The sequence below is a fragment of the Sardina pilchardus genome, chromosome 12, assembly GCF_963854185.1.
Source record: "Sardina pilchardus chromosome 12, fSarPil1.1, whole genome shotgun sequence".
In the NCBI taxonomy this organism is placed as follows: Eukaryota; Metazoa; Chordata; class Actinopteri; order Clupeiformes; family Clupeidae; genus Sardina; species Sardina pilchardus.
The window spans coordinates 1,247,255-1,273,796 of NC_085005.1; the positions used below are offsets into that span (position 1 = coordinate 1,247,255).

The 26,542-nt window shown below is 41.7% G+C and overlaps 1 protein-coding gene across 1 annotated transcript in view; it reads right to left on the bottom strand.

The window, feature by feature from the left end:
• slc5a6a (solute carrier family 5 member 6a) overlaps positions 1-26,542 on the bottom strand; it is a 43,911-nt gene that overhangs the window by 13,310 nt on the left and 4,059 nt on the right. Inside the window, exons 3-14 of the mRNA XM_062550618.1 lie at positions 17,019-17,469; positions 16,367-16,432; positions 16,212-16,263; positions 16,053-16,120; positions 15,584-15,738; positions 11,496-11,636; positions 11,108-11,237; positions 9,164-9,252; positions 8,951-9,063; positions 8,333-8,400; positions 2,572-2,658; positions 2,308-2,486 (exon numbers count right to left, since the gene is read on the bottom strand). Coding sequence (XP_062406602.1) covers positions 2,308-2,486; positions 2,572-2,658; positions 8,333-8,400; positions 8,951-9,063; positions 9,164-9,252; positions 11,108-11,237; positions 11,496-11,636; positions 15,584-15,738; positions 16,053-16,120; positions 16,212-16,263; positions 16,367-16,432; positions 17,019-17,366 — 1,496 coding nt within the window. The 5' untranslated portion in view covers positions 17,367-17,469. The remainder of the gene's footprint in view (positions 1-2,307; positions 2,487-2,571; positions 2,659-8,332; positions 8,401-8,950; positions 9,064-9,163; positions 9,253-11,107; positions 11,238-11,495; positions 11,637-15,583; positions 15,739-16,052; positions 16,121-16,211; positions 16,264-16,366; positions 16,433-17,018; positions 17,470-26,542) is intronic.

The window sequence follows — 26,542 nt, forward strand, 5'->3', positions numbered from 1 at the left end:
TTGGGGTGGCACACAGTCCTCATTCAGCAGTCGCATGGCCTGAGGAAAGAAACTCCTCAGTCATTCTGTGTGGCCCTGAGCAGGCGGTAGTGTTTCCCTGAGGGCAGCAGGGAAAACAGTCCGATGTTAGGGTGCATGGGGTCCTGGACAGTCCCCCTGGATCTTAATCTGCAGTGCTTGATGTAGATATCCTGCTGTTTGGGAAGGTTGATCTTGATGGGTCATACTTGAAAGGACCACCCTTCTCAGCCTGTTAGTCCCACTTGGTGGTGTTCCCCATCCAAGTGATGATGTTCCCACTCAGGATGCTAACTACAGTGTGAGTGTACAAGTTCCTGAGCACTTCAGAGGAAGCTTGATGTCCCTCAGCCATCCGAGATGGTAAAGATGCTGGTTGGCCTTCTTTACCAGGGTGTTGATGTTGTGAGACCATGACACATGACAAGTGCTGGGAGGTATGGACGCCAAGGTATTTGAAACTTTCCACCTTCTCCACCTGGGGCTCAGCTTTAAATGATTCTCTCTACACCAGTTCACTAGGTGGATGATGTCAGAGTGTAGGCTGCCTCATCATTGTTTGAGATTAGGCCTAAAACATATTTGTGGTCAACAAACTTGACTATGATGTTGGAGTCTGAGATAGCCTTGAAGTCCTGGTGGGCCCCAGTGTGCCCCCTTGGTAGGACTAGGCGCAATAATATCCTCACGCCAAACTGAAACTGAAACTCCATGAGTGATGATATTACTGCGCCAAGTCAAAGTGCTCCCAAGTGCTATTCCACCATACATTATAGTTATTCTTCTTACCCGCTTAGAAAAGCGCCACGTTTTATTTTGGGTCACCGTACTTGGTCGTGTCTACTCGTGTAACTGTATTTTTTTAAAAGTGGAGGTGTTTGGTCGCTTCTACCTTCATCTCTGTTTGGATCCTAATGAATGAACTGGACTAGCTAAGTGCTATCAAAGTAGCACCGCGTGCCAGAGCCATTGAGTGCACGCTTTGAAACGGGAGAGGCATGTATCAACTCTTAGTTAAGGGAATAACATTGTTTAATATGAAAAAAACGGTGGCGTGTTCTCTTACATTTCTTGGCTCATATATCAGCCATAATTTGAAATGGTACATTAACACCACCCACATTATCAAAAAGGCAAATCAGAGACTTTATTTCCTAAGACAGCTGAAGTGAAGTGCATCAAATGCTGGCTTAGCCTCTCATTATTCAGGACATATAGGCTTCATAAAGGTTATGTTTCAGGCTATTACAAAACTGAAGACAGGCCTGCAACAGCCCATCAATTCTGAAGTAGCCTAGTCAGTAGGCTTGGCTAACATTATGGCTACTACAGCCTACATCCCATCCATGGGATAGCCAAACAATTCAGTTTACTGTGCCCAAATAAAACATTTAGTCCAGGTTCAACTAGCCTACATTTCTTGCGGAGTAGCCTACTTGTCACACAAATGTCACACAGCATATCAAATGAATGAGAGTGAAATCTAAGATTTGCGATGGAATTAGGGACATATTTCTGTGATAAATGGTTTGCAGGAATGTTAACATTGAACTTGTAAGGAATTGAATATACAGAGCTCTATGCACCCATTTCTCTCAGTGAAATCTCACAAATTCCTCATTAAACCGATTGGCAAAATGTACATCATAATAAACAGCAGACCTTATCAAATATGATGTAAGGCATCCTTTAAAAACACAATATAAAATACTTTCTCAGATAGGGGTAGCCCAGACTGACAGAGGAAGATATAGTGTAACGGATGCCAGCTAGTTTAGCTGTGCGTGTGGAACATTGGTAAACCTCACTCCCTGACGCCTCAAGAGTGCTGCTGGCATGAAAGCTAGTAGCCTGGGCTTTTAGCTTGATTGCCAGCACGCTCGACTCCCCATCCGAGGTGCTGCTGTTTGCAGGTTCGAGTCTGGGCATGTGCAAGGCTGAACCGCGCTGGTTTACAATAGCGTCTATAGATCATGGCCATTACATTACGATCAACTAGCTGAACATCACAGGTGACAACTTCTGCATAATTTCATTGAGTGCTGAAATGTAGCCTTCACTATTTTCATCTATTTCTGAGCTATTCCATCTGTGTATGTGGTTCTTTTCAAAGTGCATCAGATTGATGCATTTAAACATTAAAATATTAAAAATGTTCTTCCTTTCTTGATTACAACTTCCAGTACATAATAGCACTACTGCTGGAAACAATTCTAGGGGAAACACTGAACACTTTTGCAGTCAAATCCTAACAATCAAACTCTGACATCATAATCATCAATACATCACCTGGATGAAGCAGAGGTTATGATGGTCATCATTGTGGCTGTGGTTGTGGTGCTTATACTTGGTATAGAAGTAGTGTTGACAGTTGGTAGAGGGCCTGGGATAGTTAAACGTGTGACAAAGCTGCCAATTCCAATCCAGAAAGCCATAACTAGGCCTGCAACCAACCCAACAAGGGCACCCTGAGAAAAGACAAATGGTTATCCTGAACCCTTGATTTATAATAAAAAATAGTTGTTCAGTTGTTTAGAGTTGCATTGAACTTACCACAGAGTTAGCCCAGGGGAAGAACATTCCAAGACAGAACACGCCAAGAAGTGGACCACCCACCATACCAAAAATGCTGAGCGCTGCCTGAAAGATGATGAGATAATGTGAGGGGGAATGTGGAAAAAAGGAAAACACCATGCAATTGTTTTTAAACCAGGATTATTAGAATGGACAATAACATTTGATTGTCAATATGCATTTTGGATAGCCAGAAGTCCTATGGGGAGATTCCATAGGGCATTTTAAAAATGCATACCTTGGCAAATAATGGTCTACTACAGTAGTCATATTTCATGCTATATTTATCTACTTTTGCACACAGCTTCACAAGACCTGGTGCTAGGGCTCAGTTGTGACTAAGTCCATACAAGTGACCTACAGGGATGATATGTGGTCAGTTCAGAGATGCTTTTTATCTGGCAGAAAGAAAAAAACTATAGGGTCTCAGCTTTCCAAAGAGGTCAGGCATTTGATGATAGGCCAAACTGGGTGGGAGCAGTTGCCTCTAGAGTAGGAACAGTGCGATCTCAGGGGGAAAGCCAGGATGATTGAAACTCTGGACGAATGAAACATTCCAGTTCTCTCCAAGTGCGATGACTGACAGACTTTGGTCTAAACATAGAGCATGTTAACCTCCTACTATCAGCCAAATATCTTCTTGTGTCCTTTCATCACATAGGCGTTTTTTCATTAAAAAGGTTCAACTTCATGCTTATTCAATAGACAATTTAGTGCTCTTCACAATCACAGACTTTCATGTAGTATGCTTGTTAACATGGAAAGCAAAACAGGCTATGACGGCATATGTGTACTGTATGGCGGGACAATTGAAACAGCTTTTTCAATTGTCCCGATCAGGTTGTAACCCCATTAGGTAAATGCCCAAATATAAGTCAAAAATGATGTATAGAAAATCCATATTAATATAATAATGTATGTAGGTGAGACATGGAAAAGCAGTTTATATTATATTGCCAAAAGTATTGGGTCACTTGCCTTGACCCCCTAGTGACATTCCATTCTTAATCTACAGGGTTTAATATGACGTTGGTTTACCCTTTGTAGAAATAGCAGCTTAAACTCTTCTGGGAAGGCTTTTACTTTTTCAAGGTTTAGGAGCGTGTTTATGGAAATTGCGTTGACCATTCTTCCAAAAGTACATTTGCGAGGCCACACACTGATGTTGGACGAGGAGACTGGCTCTGCTGCTTTGGGCCCACCAGGTAGGGGGTCGAGTTTTCCCATATTATCCCATGGACACTGACAGGCTGTAGGTCGTTAAGGGCACTAATTTGGATGTGCAGCGGCTGTATGTAGCTCATAGCTATATAGTATAAATTATACCAGATTACTTAAAGGGATAGTTCGGATTTTAAGACACGAAGTTGTATGGGTTCCCTGTCAGCAACGTAGTGCATCAGCACTGACTTACCCCCGACAGCGTCCTGTGAGCCGAGATCCAGCCGGTTTTAGATCGTTTTTGATGCTGAAGAAAGTAGTCCGGCAAGTTTCTGGGGTCACGAAAGTAAAGTGTTTTTCTTCTCAAAACCATATGCGTTCAACAGAGTGATATATTTGCACCACAAAAACGTTGTCCAGGAAAAATTCAAACCTCGTTATCACTTACTTATTTTTCGCGATTCCTATCACTGCGCGCTACTGACAGCTGGACAACGTTTTTGTGGTGCAAATATATCACTCTGTTGAACGCATATGGTTTTGAGAAGAAAAACACTTTACTTTCGTGACCCCAGAAACTTGCTGAAGAAAATAGTCCGGCATCAAAAACGATCAAAAACCGGCTGGATCTCGGCTCACAGGACGCTGTCGGGGGTAAGTCAGTGCTGATGCACTACGTTGCTGACAGGGAACCCATACAACTTCGTGTCTTAAAATCCGAACTATCCCTTTAATGTAGAGCATTTTAATACTTAAAAATAACCTTTTATAAATTAAGTTATACTATAATAATTATTCATTTTGTGCCCGAGAGATTGTTTCATTGGCATTATGATCTGGCAAGTGCAGAAGTAGGCTACGCGATTTGAGACATAGCCTACGTCGTTGAGTTTTATCACCCAAAGTTGTGCACTTTACTCCAGTGATGAGCTGAACTGCGTGCTTATGCGTATTCTGCAATTTTCGTTCACCGATATTTTGGGCACAACACATTTTGACTGGTAAAAAAACCACTATGGCAGGTGGAATTCAAAATCCATCCACCACAATGGCTGGTGGCCAAAAAAGTTAACTGGTCCCAAGGCACTTTTTTGACCGACGGGGGCCAACTGATCAGTCAGACTGCTATTCTGCCGACTGTCGGCCGTCGGGTTGGTGTGTCCCAGTCTTAAGGGTTAATGTCCCTGACATTTTGCAACTGAGGTCCATGGCAGGCGTCCCCACTAAAATATTGTTTCATTTTGCAAGTGAGATGTCCACACTGTGGTGTCGTCTCTGCAACGTGTTCGCCCCTCCAGTTTCAGAGTGTATTTACCCTTGAAATTAGGGGTGCAAAGGATCGAAAAAGTCACGGTTCGGATCGTTCCTCGGATCAAGAGGATACTAAGTCAAGAATTACTTTTTCGATGCTTTTTTACAATTTTTGTTGATTTGGTGTTTAATCACCTTATATTGAATATTGTGTGTAAGATGTAAGTGTGCACAAACGAACTTGATATTAGGCTATTATTGTGTTGATGCTATGCAGCCACATCAGCACTTAAACTAGCAGCCATGTAATTGCTGGTTATGGCATGACCGCTAATAACGTGTGTGAGAGCAGAAAATACGCGCAGGCAGGCTAGGGGAGCAGAGCAGGGAGGGACTAGAAGCATGCCTTGTGGACACGCATGTTACTTCAAAAGAACACACGGACATTATTATTAATAATTATTATTATAAATCAATCCGCGGATCATGTGTGTGCCGAACCGAAGATACTGATCCGAACGGATCATGGATCAATGATGATCCGTTGCACCCCTACTTGAAATAGAGTGAAATTACCACTTAGTTATGAAGGAAAATGATGACTTATAAAGGATATAGTCCTTAGATAATAATAGCTTATTTATTTTCTTATTTCAGTTTTGTTCATGCAGTTGCATTTAGTATCCATTCGGTGACAGTATAAGCTCATTAAGTTCAATGCAAATCAAACCAGCTAATAGGCTAACGGAACAAAACCGAACAAAACACCATGCCAATCTCTAGGTATGGTGAAGGGTGTGTGATGATGTGGGGCCATTTTAGTTTCAAGGGTCAAATGAACTTTATCAGAATGCATAGTATCATGGATCCATGAAATAAGTGGCCTTTAAAAATAAAAAACTGCCTGCCCCTATGTTAACCCTATGTGTTAAATTCCCATAGGGTTACGTAGGGGTGCCAATATTTTTGACCCCAGTAGTTTGGGAAGAACATTTATTTATGATACATTATTCATTCACAAAGAAAATTGGTGTCCTTAAAGGTTGGATTTTTCTTCATTTTATGTAAGCCATTACAATCAATTTCCAAAAGATGATTTTATATTCCGCTTTTTAATCAACTTTAGCATGAGTGCCAACAATTTCAGCCATGACTGTATATGTACCAAGTTTGGTTTTGATACATGCATGGGTTGCTGAGATATGAGCTCACTTCCTGTTTGGCGACTTCACTGCAAATTTCGATTCGCTGTTTTGGGCGAACGGTAATACTTCCGAAGACAAAAAGCAATGTGTTGGCAATACACATTCTGTGGATGCTCCGTGTCAAGTTTGGTGTCAGTCGGACAAAATTTGTGAGAGGAGTAGGCTTTCAAGTGTTTTTGATGAAATTCAAAATGGCGGCAAATCCATCATGGCGGAAAATGACGTCATAGGGTGCATTAAACTCGGGCAGGTCCAAGGATTCCAACGATACTTGACTTTTGAAAATCGGACCAACGGGTCAAAAGTTACCTGCGTGAAAGCAAGTCCAACTTTGACCTGTTGATGGCGCTAGAGCTTGTGAGGCGCCAACATGAAATTTGGTGTCATGAATCATGGGACTATCCCTAATCAGTGTGCGAAATTTCACAACCTTTCACCAGTCGGTTCTATGGGCTGCCATTGACTCCCATGGCGGAAGCATAATAATAAGAAAACTAACAAACACAAAAGGTGCCTTCGCAGCTTCGCTGCTTGGCCCCTAACTATAATTCTATAGTGTGTATTGTTTTATTGCCATTGCTTGTGTGTGATGCCAACGAAACACTCTTGGGCACGGAATAGATGACTTTTTGCCCGTTAACCTAGCTAGCTAGCTTGCTAGCTAATATTAACACAGTAAATGAAAAGTGAATGGAAAATAACCTGAAATAACACAAGTTCAGAAACTGCAAAAAAATAGTTCTAGCAAAAATATGTTAGGAAGGTTTATCAAAATGGGTTCGAAACTTACATTGCTGAATGTAGGGCTAAATGGTTAGTTAAAACGAAGTCCTCTGCTACCTAGATGTTGAAGGGTTGGGACTCAACCAATCAGATTGGTTATTGAGGCCGACGGGCCGGCTACTGGCCGACTCTACATGTCAAGTCGGCCAAAACTGGCCAAATTTAGCCCGACGCCGACCAGCACGGGACACACCAAACAGACTCAAGTCCCCGACCGCCCGACGGCCGATTATCGGGTTGGTGTGTGTCCAGGCCTTTAAGTTATGTGTGTGTATTCATACCAAATTGGACTAGGCTACCATACCTTACCAACTATGCACAGTATCACATAAGCTGCACGCCATCAGGCTATCTACAATTTTCTATATATCTAAAGTTAGTCAACATGTTATCAGCAGTGTCAGCGCTTTTTCCTACCTCTTATACAGTAATAGTCTAATTAACTTAATGCAGCTCTATCCACGCACACACATTTTGTTTGAGCAGGAGAGATTAGCACGCAGGCGCTTGTGTTTTCTTGTTGTTTTCTTTTACTTGGCTACCGTTAACAGCACACAATGTGAAGCTAAATCACAACATCACATCATTACTACAACTCATCACGGATATTATATCGCAAGTTCTTTTTAAAAAACAACGAAAACAGAAATGATGGAGAATGGAGGCAGCAAAACTAGAGTTAGGCCTATTCCAGATGGACAAAACAGGTAGACATAGACAATTGGTGTGCTTGTCGGAATTGACTAGCTGTTTAAAGACAGATGTTAACGGTACGCTAGAGCAAAACTAAAGATAACTTTATAAGGCTGCAAATGAGTTGGCCATTGTTAGACTTTATTGTTGTATTAAATTATTGATTGCATGCTATGACCGGCCGGCGTTTGTCTGTCTGTTTGTTTGTTTGTTTGTTTGTCTGTTTGTTAGCAAGGTAAGAATAACCGGATTTCAATGTTGGACTTCCTGCTTTCAATGATGTAAAAATCATCATTTTACATCACTGAAAGCAGGAAGTCCTATTCATGGGTTTCATTGAAATCCGTATTTCTCCCATCTCAAGGCAAAATGAGGGAATGATGCACGACCATTCAAAAACACGACTGGTTTTCTAAAGATACAAAGCTTAATGCTAATCGATGAAGTGTCCCTTTAAGCAGATGTTGTGGTATTTACAGCGTACATGTAGGTGACCGAGTTCCTTCCTAATGTATTGTGATACTGGGTGTGAAATATTGTACATTACAGCAAGATGTACTAAAATATTGCTTCTTAAAACAGAGAATGGTGGTGAGGTTGGTAAAACCAATGAATGAGTAATGGCAACAACAATCGCCTCATCTCACCTGTAGTACAGACCCCATGAGGGAGGCGATGTAAGCCATAGCTAGACACACCATTCCAAATCCAAGTGCTGTGGAGAAGTGAAAAAAAGAGAGATTTAGGGAATATAATATATAGGATTAGCACAATCTTGGATGCCTTTATCACTTTATTCAGCAACTGGTTAGTGCCTGGTCATTTTTGGTTAGTTTTTTGTTTGTTTTATGATCAATAAGTCTCAATAAACAGCTGAGGTTAGTTTGAGTCATAACACATAATAATAGTTTTTATTTTTATTTATTCATTAATTTAGCAGACACTTTTAATCTAACGTGACTTATGTCAATTCTATCACAATGTCCTCTGAGCAACTTGGGGTTAAGTCCCTTGCTCTAGGGCACAACTATGGATGCCGGATATGGAACCCACAACTTCCAAGCTACTGCATGCTAGCCCAGCTCCTAAACCACTATGCAACCACCACTCAATGCGTATACGACCATATAAGTATATGAACAACTTAATTGCCAGTGAATCGTTTTAGATGGGTACAGGCAGAGGCGCCTGACCATTGGTCTCAACCCTCTGTTCGATAATAATACATACAAGTCCAGAAACACCAGAAGAGCTGCAAAGCTCACCAAGGCCTTTTGAGAGCAAGGTGGCCCGTGACTCCTTCATTGCAGGGAAGTAGGGCTTGATCAGATCCTCCATAGTAACTGTTGCCAACGAATTAAATGCAGACGATATAGTACTGCAATTAAAGACAATATTATGGACAAATGGTAAGTGTCAAGCTTTCTTGTCTAGCTGTTATGCTAAAGTTTGTGTAGAGTAACAATAGAAGGAGTTACCTAAGAGCTCCACTGAACAGACACGCAACAAATAGTCCTGGGAGTCCTGGTAAATCTCTCAGCACATCCATTACAAAGTACAACACCATCTAAAAAAATACCACAGACAGCTTTTAAGGAAGGTACACAATATGATTGTACTAAAACATGAACAGAGAGGGAACTCAGGGAGATTAAAAGGGAACCAACTATACCATGGCAACTTGACCAGGCTGAGACATTTGTCCTATAAAGATGATATACAATAGACAGTCCCTCCAGGATCAACTTCTCAAAAAAAGGCATTTATCGAGAAGAAATTGCAGGAGGGAGTGAAAATTGCAAAAACAGTTGTGATTTCTTTTATTTCTTTTATTTCTTGAGGGGGAAACTAAGGGTAGTAAGACAAATAGCACACTGACCATCTTGATACACTTGATACACAAATTCTTTATTTGTAACTAAATGAGGAAATCACAAAGCAGTATAACCTTTTGTAGGACTGTCAAAACAAGACAAGACCCTAAATAAATGCCATCATTGTAGTTTGGCGGCCACTGGTCTAAAGTGCGGTGCAAAATCTCTAATCACGACGCAAAGCTTCTTCCTATTGTAGACTTGAGGTTTTAGCCATGCCCGTCTCTTTTATTGAGCAACATGCCAAGGGGTCTGGTGCATTATCTAAAAATTGCTATCGTACACTACCTAAATCAGATTGCGCTATTGACCAAGGGAAACCTGGTCAGAAATCTGTTGTCCAGAAAGTTGTTATACAGTGAGGAGAAAATATATTTGATACCATGCTAAAGTTGCCTAAAAAGAGGAATAAAAAATCATCATTTGACAATTGATCTTAATGTCTTAATTCAAAAAATGAGTAAAAATAAAACCGCTACGTACACCAATTTGCTTTGGGATTGAAGAATGTGTCGTAAATAAATAAATGTTCTTCCTAAATGCTAGGGGGAAGGAAGTATTTGAACCCCTATGTAACCCTATGGGAATTTAACACATAGGGTTAACATAGGGGCAGGTACATTTTTTATTTTTTAAGGCCATCTATTTCATCTATTTCAGATATTGTGCATCCCTCATTGAGCTCAATGCAATGCAAGTTCCCTCATTGAGCTCAATGCAAATCAAACAGGCTAATAGGCCTATTGGAAAAAGCACCATGCCAATCTCTAGCTATGGTGAAGGGTATGTGATGATGTGGGGCTATTTTAATTCCAAAGGCCAATTAAAAGGTATTGTAAACATAATCATAATATTATGAAATACATCTCACAACGAGTTATTCGCCATCATTTGCAAATTGGTAATGACGGATAAAAGTGATTGGGCAAGAGGCAAGTGGCACAAATAAATCACAGCTTAAGACACACTGTCACGAGATGTAAGCATGCAACTCCTATGCAGGAAAAAATGTCCATACTGTAAGTAGGTTTTTTATTCAGTCATTTGAACATTATTGGGGTAAGTGTTGCTTTTTTCAGGCTATGTTTTTGACAGTAATCTATTGTCAGTTAATAGTGAAAGTAATATTTTGCATGGTGAAGTTGGTTTCACTTTGCCAATGAGTTCAAATATTAGACGAGTGCAGACCATCAAAATACCGATCCATTGTTTGAAGTCGTTGTTGTTGTTAAAGGGAATGACAGATAACTCTCTTTGGTTTAAAGGATGTTACACCCAAAACAGGAAATAACTGGGCATCCTACTAAATTTAAATAAGCTTTTTGCCAGTGACCATCCATTTTAGACTGTCAAAATAGGGCTCCTGACCTTTCACTAATTAAAGTAAAGCTGGTTCTGCTCACTGTCCAGTGATCGCACATCACATCTATCACCTATGCCTATAAAAAGTATTCAACCTCCTTGGGTAGCCCCCTTAACATGACTGACCTAAATCAACAGCAGTTACCACATATATATATAGATTATATTATATAGTTTCTTAAAAACCTGATCATTTGTCTGCACATAGCCCTTATCCAGAGGACTGTCCTCTCCGTATCGTGCATACATGACCAGTCCCATGAGACAGCCCAGTGTTAGGACTATCTGCTGGCAAGGAAAGACCACATAGCAGGACCTGGGAAAACAGGCAGAGATGATCAACACTGTGGAAAAGAGCAACTCTTCAAATAAAGCAATTAGCACTACATTGAAAAAAATGCAGTGTTTTGTACCAACATTAACTAATCAATCATCAAAATTTGAGTTAATTATATGTAGTAAATATAATAGGCCTAATGCCTGATCTGATAAATCATACATTTCACATAAAATATTTGACAACATTATTTTTATGGAGGTGTTTATTTTTCTATCAGAAGCCTTGAAGTCTTACATTACAGCTTCCCTCTCCGTGCGGGAACTTAGGTATCTCTGCACCTGGGCTTGGTTGACACCATACAGAGCTAGCATTAGGAAAATTCCACCAACACTGAGGGTCCAGAATGTGTGCCTTTCAAGTGGGTCAGGGTTCAAGCTACTCGACCCCAGGGGAGTGAAATGGATAAGGAGAGAAAACAATGGCATCTTAGTTACATCATATGACTGGAAAACAATGGGAAAATCATGTAATCTAAACTGCAAGTAAAACAAACGCATTACTTAATCTAAACTGTAATTCCTAACAACTGCAAGCATTTCACTTTTAATTCAGCATGAAAATGTTGAAAGTTTGAAAATATAAAAAGCCTGATTTTATATTCTACAGTTTCTCAATTTCTATTTCAGTAGGCTTAAGTAAACTATGGAAGATTTTCAAATTAATATAGCCTTTATGAAGTCACTTAGATGGCAAACAAACTTGCAATAGGGGAATTGTTCACCTAGTATACCCATACATACAACCGTAGTGAGTCGCTAACAAGAGAATCTGCCACGCAACTTAAATAATAGTAGACCCGAAGACATACCACAAGAATCATGAAACATCACTTTGGCAATAAATATAACTATTTTCATTTGTCTTCTGCCAGATGAAATAACCTATGCCTTTGAAACTGCAGATACCCATAAAAGTATGCTTTACAGCAGTAAGGAAAATATTAGTTGGGTATTCTTAATATTTATTGAGCAGTGGATGTTTTGAAACTTCAAGGAAAAGGTGTCTTGGTCTGTACTTATTTCCATTTTTGGAGGGGGGTACATTTCAATGAACGTACCTAATTCACCATAATTGTGTAAATGAAGTACATATAACCAAAATGGCTGTTAATTTCTAAGTTGCTTTATTAAACATCTACAAGTGTTCTATATTTTAGGTGAAAGTTGAGGTCTCCCTGAGGTTTTGGTGCTTCCCACGTACTACCACCAGATAAAGGCATTGGCCTCACCCACTTACATTTAATGACTTTTATTTAATGTCTCTCTGGCCCTAGTCCTATTCATGCAGCAGCCATGTGTAAACCAAAAGGAGGCTATGGGACACGCTAACTACCATTAACTAATTCTTGCCACCTTCTGGCTAATGCAAAAACATAACGATGAAATAGTTTGTGTACGGCCATATCTTTGTTTTGGTTTACAATAACTGCCATGTGGGTAAGGCAAATTCCCCTTTGATCTGAAGGAGATCTTTTCTAAGAGTAGAGCCACCACCTGTCACAAACTCAGACTCCTGACTCCTTGACTGACATCAACAGGTGGGTTTTAATTTGAAAAGGCAGCTCTGACACAGATGCAGAACAATCCAGAAGGGCACAACAACAAGGGAGATCACAGGGCAAAAAGCAAAACAAGCAGCATCCAAAAAACAGGGATGTGGAAAAACTCAGGAGATTTCTAGGCAAACATAGATAACTAAACACAGGAGTCCAAAGCTCAGAAGATTAAAATACTTAACTCAAACTGGAGAAAGCCAATAAAGTTTGCAAACACAACGCATAGGACATAGCAGTACTATAAAGTCTGTAAGTCATGTAGAAACAAGGTCAGACCAAGACTGGGGACTGGAGCGTGCTTTTAAAGGTGGTTTAACGAGCGTGAAACCATGAGCAGGTGAGGAAGACTAATAGAGAATGGGAATATGACGTGGCGGACGTGGGTGAGGTTTGCGCCGCGGTGGCGTCTGGGATACAAGTGAGGCCTCTTGTACGCTACTGCCAATTGCTGCCAATGCTGTATGATTGTAAACATTGTAACACCTGTTTTTCACACATCATGGGACAAACATGTTGTGTTGTTGTTGTCCGTGCCCACGATCGTCAGGGTAAAAAAAAATCATCAACGCAGTGTCTTTTTATTTAAATATCCAGCAAACTGATGCGCAAGCAGCAACTTCAAAGCTCTGGCCTGATGCTGTAGTCTCAGAGAGGTCCATCACGTTGCTGCTGAGCTGCCATGCTAACATCATCTTGCTGTGAGAACTCTGGACTGAGAAATGTCATGAGACATCTGGCACTGTCATGGGTCCATCAAACTGCTAGTCTGTTTGGAGAGATTGCGACTTCAGACTGCAATTAGTTCAATGCTCCCAACTTGCAACACTAGCTAGTTAATGCAGTAGAACTTTGCTTATTGATAGACTTTGCAGTTTGCCCACCTTTTAAATATGGGCCCATGATGTTGATGTCTTCAACAACTGACTAAACAGTTTTGGATAAAGCCTTTACTAAAACTTTAACAAAACATCCACTTTATGTTAAAGAGCAATCTTGTTGAGTACAGTCTACATTAAGAGTTGGCCAATTAACGGCCAGGCTGATTATTAGGGCCGATACTTAGCATTTTTACAATAATCGGGATCGGCCATTTTTTCCACCGATAAGCCGATATTGAAATGAATAAAGAATGAAACCCGCTACTTTGTCTGTAAGCGTCTCACTCCCTGCATTTGCCACTTTGTGGTCGAGAGCACTGTCCCGCCCACTACACCGTCTGACTTGTCAGTCAGCACAAATCCAGCCAATCAGGATGAAAACTGAATGAACACAGATTTTTTACTGCTTGTGGAGGCAGTGTACACTGCACCATGGAGGTATTATGTATAACTAACCTGACTAAGTCCCGCCCTCCATACAAATGAATGGCGGAGGCTAGGCTAGTAAATCCGGCCAATTCATAGTAAACGGCATATTAAACACTGGAGCTCGGATCCAGCGCCAGTCGGCTCTGACCATGCGCCAAGTTCCAAGCTGGAAATGATGCATGAACCAACATCGATTTTTATTAGACATTTTGTAAAAAGAGTCTTGTCCTCCAGTTCAGAGGGTGGCGATAATGCACATACCTTGCTTACCGCGTAACAAGAAGAAGAAAGAGTTGCTCAGGAACGCACACCTGAGTCCGAGTGGAGTCCCGCACTGAGTAACGTTTGGCTGTAGCCGCCGGATAGGTATCCACCCACCAACATGTACGGTGTACGCGCATGAGAGCTAGTGCCCAACACGGATTTTCGTGCATGGAGCTGGTTCTAAATGCTGCAGCGCCATACTTGAAAATGGTGTATGCTAACATGCCGAAGCTAATCTACACGGTCTTGACCCCCTGCACTGCCTTTTTCGAAAGTAAGAACATACATTGCTGAAGTTGCAATGAATTACATTCACTCTGTCTCAAATCGCTTACTTCCTTGAGTACACTTTCATGCAACATCTTATGTGCGCTGTGTGCTTACTGGCATACAGGTAGTGTGCACATTTGAACAGAATTGTGTCATATCAAACACTAACCTCTGTGCACTTCATGGAAATGACGATCGCAATTCTTAAATATAATTTTATTGGTGTCCTCTATTCGACAGTGACATGGTCATACTGTGTCAAAACATGAACAGTTTATGGTATAACTTGCTTGTACCTCTGTAAAGTGTGTTTTCCACCGCTGCTGCTTCAGATTTCTTTACCGCGACTACCACAAGTTTGAAAATACTCCACCCCCTTCCGCTATATAGCCAAGATGGCCTCCACTGAGGGCGAAAAGTGTCCATCATCCACACTTCGTCGTTCGAAGTTACAGTGTGAACGCCCTCATGCACTCAAACTACGTATTGTAAGTGCAGAAGTATGTGATCTGAGACACAGTGAATCTCTACACTGAAGTTGCAAAAACACCAGCTTTGCTAGCTTTTGTCTCTTTGATCCGGATCCCTAAAACGCCCAACTCCTCCATTTAGTTAATTCACGAATAATGCACATTATATGTGTTTACTATCTAGGCTACTATTAGCCTATCTTAGCATACAAACTAGAGCTTCATGATGTTGTTAGTAAAGGTAAGTAAGTATATAATCCTTTTTTTAAAAGGTAACATTATAGCTAGGCAGGCTCTTAACCGAACAGACCAAAACCAGAGCCCGTCAATAAAATGGCAATGTTAACCAGTCTTACAAGTCCATAAACCAAAGACCTACTTCAAGTTCACTAAACGGCATGCCGGAATTTAATCTGTGTTGTAGGGTGTACAGCAGCAAATGTTGAAGGCACTTACTCTAACCCAGAAATTCGATTCCCATCCTGTGCTTTCCTCCACACCTCTGTGATGCCCCCTGCTTGGTGAGCTCCCACTATAATCACTGCCAGCTGGCCAGCAAACATCACAATGGTCTGAAACACATCTGTCCAGATGACTGCTTTCAAGCCTCCCTGTCATTACAGAAAATCAGAAAATACAAGATATGTAGAATAGGCCATAGGCCATAGCAGCTTTGGTATGTTATTAGGTAATTACCACAGGTAACATGAGGATAAGTACAGAGAAACTATATGTGAAATACTAAGAAACACCTAAGAGCCCTATTTTGACAATCTAAAACGCATGCAGCGCTCTAACATTATCTAGACCTTTCCAAAAAAAACTTTCATTGGGAGGTGGGTTGGGGTGGGGTGCATTGTAGCTCCCTTTGGCCCAAGGGCAAGAAGGTGAAAACAATGCATTATAAGAAATGACAAATACTTACAAGAGTTGTATACAATGTGCAGACTAAACCCATGGCTAGCACTGCCCCCCAGAGATCAAACCCTGTCACTATATAAACACAGAGTTCAAACATTAGAACAGTTCTTATTAAAATGGAAATAAACAGTATAATTTTCTAAAGTGTATGTTCCATTTTCACCTGCATTAAGAGCCAGTGCAGGTGCATACAGGACAACTCCCATGTATATTACCTACAATATCAAAATATCATGAAAATATTAATAGCAAAATACCAATATATTCACAGTCTACTTACAAAATAGAACAAATGTGAATTACAAAAAAAAACGTCACCATCTGAAAAATGAACGTCACTGTCCCACAGATACGGACTGTTTTGTTGAATCGCAGTTCCAGGTACTGCAACAGACAAGAAGCATGAGGGAAAAAGCATCAGCAAAACAGCAAGTGATATGGTGAATCAGCATACTCCCAGATCTATCAGCGTGCATTAGTTCATTGAGATAAGAATTCGGGGGAAAAAATCTCTGACCTCTCTCTTCCTGCTATCCATATCTTCCAGCCAATGCCATTGAGGAGGCACTATAGGTCCCTGCCTGCTAAAATATCCTGATTAAAAATACATTTTCCCCCACAACAATAAAGACTCTGAACACTTTTGTTGCAAATGCTGTCTTTAGAGTTCATCTCTGACATCATATGGTATATTGTCTGTTGTGCTAGTCATTGTTGCTAATGTCTAATGTCTATGTTTCTGACACTGAAAAGCAAATTCCACCAACCTTAGTCGTGTGGTTATATGATTATGATTCTAATGTGAAGTAAAACACAGACACATACTGTATTTCTTAGCTTAGCATTTCTCCATACACACTTCTTATAACTAAATGTACAATTACATGTTAAAACAGTCTTAACACAAACTGTTTTGCACCAACCGTCACACACTCCACAAACAACATTAAGGCTTTTCAATTTCTGGTACCTCATAAGCACTGGACAGGCGTAGACGGTAGAAAATAGGGATGAATATGTGAGCAGGAATGAGCAAACCCAGGAAGTAAGAGCACCCCAAGAACCAGTACTGGGTACCATGGGTGTAGACTTCTGAGGGGGCCCCCAGAATGGCAACAGCAGATTGGAAAGTGGCTAGCAGTGATAGTGAAACAGGAAAGCAACTCATGCTGCGGTCAGCCAGAAGAAATTCCTGTGTGGTCCGTTGACGTCCCCCAGAAAATGCATGAAACAGCCCAATGCCAGTGGAGGCCACCAGGAGGATGACAAAAATCACGTAATCCAGTGTGGAAAAGTGCATCTGGACCACATCTCCCATGATGGCTAATGTCAATGAGAACACCTGCACAGGTTGAATTCAAGACTATTTCCCTGAGATTACAACCATTTGATCTTCTGCAAAGGCCTCTGAAGACTCCTTTCTGAAAAAAAGTTAAAACAAGTTAAATAACATAGCATTTACAACAAAGCTGTAAAGGAGATTTAAACCTGACGACAAACTGTATCTCCTCCTATCTGACATTCTGTGTGGAAACTGTGATACTAACAAAACAGGTCAAGCTATATCCCAACATAAATCCTTGGGACACTAAGGACATGAAACACTGGCTAAATAACAAGAAAGCAGGGAGACACAGAGTCAAAGAGCTGAAGAGTGAGCTGAGGAAGAAGACGAGACTGGCCAAAAGCCCTGATTCTGCGACTCAAGACGCTACCCAACTCCTGGTACAGGCAATGGTCATCTCTCGACTTGACTACTGTAATGCCTTCCTGACAGGTCTCCCAGCCTGCGCTATGAACCCCCTTCAAATGATCCAGAATGCAGCAGCGCACCTGGTCTACAACCAACCCAGAAGGGCGCATGTCACCCCATTGCTCATCCAGCTACACTGGCTACCGTTGGCCGCCCGCATCAAATTGAAGGCTCTAACGCTTGCCTACAAAGTACTCTCTGGCTCTGCTCCCACCTATTTGAATGCCCTCATACAGGCATACGCTACCACACGGCCGGTGCGCTCCTCAGCCGAGCGACGTCTAGCTCTTCCACCAGCACGCTCAGGCCAATCCAAACTTTTCTCATCCGTCGTCCCTCGTTAATGGAACGCACTACCTGTTCCTACTAGAGTAGGGACATCCTAACCTGACTTTCGCCAGATCCTGTAGTTCGCTGTCTGCTTCACACAAGGATCTGGGACTTCTCGATAGGAGATGTATTTATGAAGGCGGGTCCTTGTAAAACATCCTCGCATGTGATTTGATAAACCACTTGCCTGTTATCTTGAATGACGTGCTAGGCTTCTTCAAGCTCTTGCCAAACCCGGTCGGAAGAAGAGTAAAAACATCCTTGCCACCAATAAATGTCTTCAAAACCATTCTCTGTTAATCTTTTAAAGAATGAATACTCGATAGATTCGACAAAACGGTTGAAATAGCAGAATCAATGTCAGCACAAGACTCCTCGCTGCGTGCCGCCATTGTTGTTTGAATCAAACACTCGCTTCGGCGCTCCTGATTGGTTCATCATTTTTTGCTCACTGGAAGGAGTTTGGATTGCCCTCGAGTCCAGACCCTTGTGTGGAGCTCAGCGAAACGCTTCTGGTGGAGCATGGCTGAACTACAAGGGTCTGGCGAGAGTCAGGCTAGGGACATCCCTCACCATCTTCAAAAAATGTCTGAAAACCTAGCTCTTCAGAGAACATCTCCTCTCATAGCACTACTACAGACAATTGCACTCATAGCCCTATTCACACGGGATTAGTATTACCTGTGGACCTTTGGTGATTTGTGATAATTGCGGAGGATGCCTGAGATCTTAGTCCCGTGCGAATGTGCCATGTCTGTAATTTGTAAAGTAAAAATTCTGCCGCAAATTACCTACTGTATTTCGCCAAACACAGACGTCCGTGATAATACTAATCCCGTGCGAATCTGCACCTCAGTGATTGTTATTGCAATTGCCTATCTTTTCTACTTTCTGCGTTGTTTTCGGATGTTAGAATACGACATATCCGGGTGTAATGTCAGTGAAAATAGAGTAATTTACAGACTTTGCTTATCCCGTGCAAATGCGCTGCAAGTAACACAGAGGTGGGGCGGTAATTTGAAAATTACCAAAGGTCCTCAGGTAATACTAATCCCGTGTGAATAGGACTATTGATGCACTTATTACACTGATGCACTTACTGTAGTTTTTAATTTGTTGTTAGAAGTGCTCTTAAGCTTAAATGTTTTTACCATGTCAGTGAAAATAGAGTAATTTACAGACTTTGCTTATCCCGTGCAAATGCGCTGCAAGTAACACAGAGGTGGGGCGGTAATTTGAAAATTACCAAAGGTCCCCAGGTAATACTAATCCCGTGTGAATAGGACTATTGATGCACTTATTACACTGATGCACTTACTGTAGTTTTTCATTTGTTGTTAGAAGTGCTCTTAAGCTTAAATGTTTTTACCATGTTGTAATGCTTTGGTTAAAAAGCGCGAGGCAAATGTTTTAAATTTCTAAAACAGAAAGACTGAGGAGGTGTCTTTCCTCAAGCCATCCATCCGCATGGCAGGGAATAAAGAGCATTACAAACTACAAGGGCAGCAACTCCACACTCTCCAACACAGATGCTTCGCTAGCAGACGAGCTGAACTGCTTCTTTGCTCGCTTCGAGGTGGAAGAGTACAACATCAACATCGGATGTGCTGCCTTCAGCACCTACCCACTCACAGTGCAGGAGGGTGATGTGAGGAGGGTGCTCAAATCAGTGAATCTGAAGACATTCACCATCATCCCGGTTCCAAAAAAGCCCTCCCCCAGCAGTCTGAATGACTATAGACCAGTTGCACTCACACTGTAAAGTGCTTTGAGAGGCTGGTATTAAAGCACATCAAAGCCAGTCTCCCATCAACCCTGGATCCGCACAGATGACGGATGATGCCATCTCCATAGCTCTTCATACAGCCCTAAACCATCTAGAGCACAGTGGAACATATGTGAAGATGCTCTTTGTAGATTACGGCTCAGCATTCAACACAATCATCCCAGACATCCTCATCAGAAAGCTGTCTGACCTTGGCCTCTCCTCTTGTATCTGCCGCTGGATCATGGACTTCTTAACCAACAGGCCCGAATATGTGAAGCTTGGCCCCCACAAATTACAGCACCCTCACTCTCAGCACAGGCTCCCCTCAGGGCTGTTATGTGTGTTGAGTCCTCTGCTGTACTCATTGTACACCTGTGACTGCAACCCCTCCTACCCCAGCAACATCATCATAAAGTTTGCAGACGACACCACACAAGTCGGACTAATTTCAGGGAGAGATATGGCGGCCTACAGAGCAGAGGTCCAAAGTCTATTCACATGGTGCACAGAAAACAACTTGTCTCTCAACACTGGAAAAAAAAAAGTGCAGTGCTGACCGCTCCCTCTTTACATCAATGGACCCTGTGGAGAGGGTACACAATGTAAAATTCCTGGGAACCCTCATCTCGGACCAACTCACATGGATGGACAACACCACGGCAGTGGTAAAGAAGGCACAACAACGCCTGCGTTTTCTCAGACTTCTATATACTGTATATATAAAACAAACTTGTCTGAGAAGTTGATGGTGTCAAAAAACGAATGCAGAGTAATCAACACAGCACAGCAACAAGATCACTGGTTGTCCTCTACCCTCACTAGAGGGCATTGCCAACTCAAGACTGCTCTCAAAAGCCACAAAAATCACACATGACTGTCCTCACCCTGGTCATTCACTGTTTGCCCAGGGAGATGTTATAGATGCCTAAAATCAAGGACTAGCAGATTTAAGCAATAACAATCTTAAATGAAGCTAAACTATTTAAATGATGAAATTACTCCGCACTTTATTCACATCAGATCTATTTCTTTATTATTTATCACATGCTTTTATTTTTGTAATATTTATCACATGTGCTTGCAGACAAGGTGTGAGAATCTTTGCAATGAATGTTGGGAGGATGTATTTGATACAGTATGCATGTGTATGTGCATGTGGAGGAATGTTAAAGGAACCTTATGTGAGAAATGTATTTTAATTAATCATCAAATGGCCCTGATATGTTACTAGACATTAAGAAATCATGCTGATTTCAAATACTTATATTACTGACAACAGTAGTCCGGCCAGGATATTGTCATTTAAAAGTGAAGTTGCAGCCCTCAACTGATGTTGATGTTGTCATGTTGAGTCACAAAGTCATTGTTTCGGCATCCAGGTTGTCAGCTCTGCTAGTTACCACAGCTGCAGTTACAAACGTGTTGGATAAAAAACGTTATGAAACCTAAAAGACCTCGTTATGAATCTGAAATATGTCCGAAATAAAACAAAGATTTATATAGGAGACTGAGACGACTGAAAACGGAGAAGAATTTGAAAACAGATGTCAATGTTGTTAATTTGTTCCTGGACAGGTAAGATTTGTCTATGTTTGGCCAACTCACTTGTGCTAAATGTAAATGGACAAATATTCGTGACAGTCGAACAAAGTTATGCATGTTTGTGCACAGTAATGTTACGTTAGCGCATATGGAGGAGGTGGGTCATCGAATTGAAATTGGATGGGAATTGTTTGAGAAATAAAAACGGTGAGTAGTCACTGATAACGTCAGTAATGCATTATCAGAGTCCATTATTATGCTAAGACGCTGAGGAAAACAACATTAGCACTTGCCATTGGAAGCTGTAGCAGCTGACGTTCCTGCTGGATCCTGCAGCCTAGCTGGCAACTGCGACTGAGGGGGGAGGGGATACACCGCTCTACAGTATTTTGAAAGTAATTGCAGTACTAGTTTTGGCCAAAATCCTACATACGGTTCCCTTAAATTTGTGATGAATGTTGCAATGAATGTTGCAATGTTTTATATTAAGTGTTGATGACGCACTTTACTAGAGCGGCTGTATGAATTTCATTGTATTGATGAAACAACAATAAAGGCATTCATTCATTCATTCATATACCATCCTACGGTGGCCCAGAAGTGCAAAACACAACACAAATAAGACAACACAACACAAATAAGACAACACAACACAAAGAGAGAAATCACGGCCCCGAAGTGCACAACACAACACAGAAAGAGACAACACAACACAAAAAAGAGAAAAACGGCCTCGAAGTGCACAACACAACAGCAAATCACACAACACAAAACAAAAAAAGACAACACAACACAAAAAGAGCTACAACACAACACAAAAAGAGACAACACGGCCCCGAAGTGCACAACACAACGGCAAATCACACAACACAACACAAAAAGAGACAACACAACACAAAAAGAGAAAACACAGCCCCGAAGTGGACAACACAACGGTAAATCACACAACACAACACAAAAAGAGACAACATAACATAAATAAGACAACACAACACAATTAGAGAAACCTCGGCCCCGAAGTGCACAACACAACGGCAAATCACACAACACAACACAAAAAGAGACAACACAACACAATTAAGAGACAACACAACGGAAGAGGTAGGTACCTTCGGGCCACATGAATCGTCGATGATTGGACAAAACAACTGGGACACGTACGTACAGCCCGCAGAAAATAGCATGCTCTTCACATGTCCATAAGAACCCATAGTAATGGAATAGGCTATCCACGTTGTATTTTATTCATAATATGTTTGGTAGATGTATAATCCAACTCATACAAAAGCAACAAGTTCGAAACAAATCATCTGACTGCGAATTGAAATCAGGAAGTAAAACAGCTTGTAACTCTGTCACCGTTCTAGATACCGTCATATACCATATTATGGTAATTTTCGTGAGATCCTCCTGGTTACCGTAGTAGCTACCCCACATGTCTTTCTGCAACGAGATATTCGAAACCGGAGGAGATTGGGCAAGAGAGCTGTCAATCAGGCTCCCCAGCTTTGAATGACGACAGCAGTAGTCAACCACATGCCTCGTCATTGAAAACCGGATAATGTTGAAGCCAAGGGGTAGACGATTTCAGTGATATGCGACTTTACTTTATAAACCCTATAAAGCCCCCGTAACATTCATTAAAAGATATAAAGAGACATGCAGGCTGAAATAATTCGAAGATTTAATGGTGCATACTGACAATAAAACTCTTATTACACAAGAAGCCCTTTGAGTAGAAGCATAATATTGGTGTCAAATGAAAGCTAACATTCTGGAGATTTTCTTGATATCCACACTTGTATGACACTGACTGTCATAGAATCAAAGAAAAACTATAACTTCACACATTAATTTGCTTATTTAAGAGCAGTTCTTTTGTCCAATCAGCGACGATTCATGTGGCCCGAGGGTACCTACCTCTTCCGTTTTGGTTAATGTCGTTAAGTTGTCTCTTTTTGTGTTGTTGTCTCTTTTTGTGTTGTGTTGTGTGATTTGCCGTTGTGTTGTGCACTTCGAGGCCGTTTTTTCTCTTTTTTGTGTTGTGCTGTGCACTTCGGGGCCGTGATTTCTCTCTTTGTGTTGTGTTGTGTTGTCTTATTTGTGTTGTGTTGTCTTATTTGTGTTGTGTTTTGCACTTCAGGGCCACCGTACCATCCTCAAATAAACTACTATCCCAAATCAGAATAGTAACGCAAACAGACATCACCATAAGAATACCCTGCCAAATGGGAATCGGATCTATCTCTTTCCACCGATGCCAATTTCTGGACCCAAGTCTGCAAAAATACCTTTCTCATGACCAAAAACTCCAACCTGCAGCTAATTCAATACAAGACTATCCACATGACTCACCTCACTGGAGAGAAGATCTCACGTGGGCTTCACTTCAGATGCGTCCTCACTGCACTTACAACTGCCCGAACACATACATATATTCATGCATTTTGGCACAGTTCCCCTATAAAGCAATTGTGGGAAAAGGTTACAGGGCTCCTTTACGCCTTCTTTGGCTGCTGCATCCCAGCGTCCCCATCTCTCTGTCTGCTTGGAGACACCTACACAACCAGCCTGAACCACATTAACTGCAAAACTCTGTTGGTTGCGCTAGCTGTCGCCAAGAATATCATCGTCTTGAACTGAAAAACAAAAAACAAAATTCATATTTCTGTCTGGAAAAAACAATTATTGGATCACATCTAATTAGAAAGGTCAAATAGCCCATCTGGTAATAACTCAAAAGACTCCTTCTCCATTTGACTGTGACTCTCCAAATTCCTAAATTTATAGCTCTGTTGGCCCCCTCTGCCTGAGACTCCCCCTCTGCCTGAGTTTTCACAATTACACCTACCATCAACCTTAGCAAGCTTGCCTCACCACTGTCCGCCATACTCCTTCACCACCCATGCCACACCAATACATAGAACAGCAATTGAGATAAATCTGTAGGATTTACACCCCAAACCTCCTATGCCCCTATGACTGCCAGGGCCAGCTCCACTCTGTGTACCCCACTTTTTAATGCTCGTCACGCTAGATGTCCAACATTCACACCCACATTCAAGAGACCAATAACTAAATGGACTATAAATGGGGCTAGGTGGGGTACTGTGTGGAGAACCTGAAGAGGCCCTGCGCAGTCGGGCCCCGCCTCTTTTTAATGCATCACACATTAGAGAAGCCACACAATCAGTCCACAGGTAGTGTGAGGGTGGTGCTTGAGGGGAGACCTGAATAAGTCCTCCCCATGCTCCGCACCTATGTTATTGCACCTAGACTTTAGAAAGCACATAAACCAGATAGTGGGGCATGTAGTGGAGCTGGCCCAACAACTGGGGCACTCTGACTGAGAATTCAGTCTCAACTTTCAAAAGAGGTCAAGCAATTGATGATGGGCCAAAGAATGTGGGAAGTGCCCCCCTAAGTAGATGATGTGCATTTGTGCAATGTCAGGCAAAAAAAGATATAATAAAAATAAATGGGGTTGCAGGTTAAGTATGTAATTTCATTATTCTGTTATACTCTTCCTAGTCTTACACATATTTTCGGGTGTAATATTATCCAGTTGTCAATGTTTAGTGGCAAAGGTCCTGACTGTTGTCTGTATTGTTGTCAGGGGCAACAAATATAAATGGTTGCATATAGCCAACTACACTATTAAACAAGACTCGGGCATTTATTCCATCAACAACGCGAATGCAGAGTTAACAGGAGAGTTTAGCACATTACGTAAGGGATAATGTATAGAACGCCGGTCATTATCGGAAAATAATTCCCGACGCGCAGCGGAGGGGTTTTGCTTCGTCCTGCAGGGAATTATTTTCCGATAATGACCGGCGTTCTATACATTATCCCGCTTATTATACGGCAACTTGCCAAAACGAGAAAAGAAACTTATCTCAATGTGTCTTTAGCAATGACTTGGCTACCGTTTCGTGGCTTCCGCTACAACTAGCAGAGTGAACCCGTTACGATTGACCCATTGTCAATTTGTTTCCATTTCCTACTGCTACTTTTATGTATGTAAATGAGTGTCTGCATGTGTGTGCTTGCTTTTGTTAATGTTTGCTTCTCTGTCTGTGAATTTTCGCTTGTGAATGTGTGTGGTTGGGGTAATGGGATGTGTGTGTGTGTGTATGTGTGTGTGTGTGTGTGTGTGTGTGTGTGTGTGTGTGTGTGTGTGTGTGTGTGTGCACATCTGCTTGCCTGCATTTGTGTGTCTTTTAAGTGTCTGTGTGTGTGTGTATGTTCACTTGTGAGTGTGTGTGTGTGTGTGTGTGTGTGGGTGGGTGCGTGCGTGTGTGTGTGTGCGAGTTTGTGTGTGTGCATGGTGTGGGTGTGTTTGTGCATGCATGCATGCAGGTGTTTATGTGTGTGTGTGTGTGTGTGTGTGTGCGAGTGCATGCCTGCTTGTCTACGGAGTGTGTATGTGTGAGTTGGAGAACATGCACCAAAGATACCTGCGATTACAATGCCTCATTTTTGCTTTTTTATTTTTGACTAGGTGGCGCTATACATTAAAGGGGACATATTATGCACTCACTTTTTGCGGGCCTTTGTGTTCATATTTAGGCCTCTACTGTTCTTATAAACATCCGTTTTCTGTAGATCAGTAGAAAGACTTTGGTGTCAAGAAAGTATGCTGCTGTGAGCCATTTGGATGGCTCCCTTATTCTGATGTCATACTAAGGGAATTTGCATAGACCAACCCTAGCACCAGGGTCTAACATATGTGGTTGGATGCCGACTCTGTTTGTAGCCATTTTCACCTGTGAAACGAGCAGTGTAATCAATATACGCAGCCGGAGGCGTGGCCAGCCCAGAAACGGCTCAATTTGGGAGAGACCAATTCTAACTTAGTTTAAAAAGAGGTATAATATGTCCCCTTTAAGTGACTGGCTATAGGGCGGGTTGACACGGCCCCTAGGCCCTCGGTTCATGAGATATTCACAGAAAACTGTATCCGGCCATATACAGGCCAGTTAGTGTACAGTAACATAAATTAATTTCTTGTATGGCCCCCCATGAACAGAATTTCATGAAGCTTGGCGTGCATTCAGAGGGTGTCATAATGACACTTCCACTTTTGTGCAGATGTCGC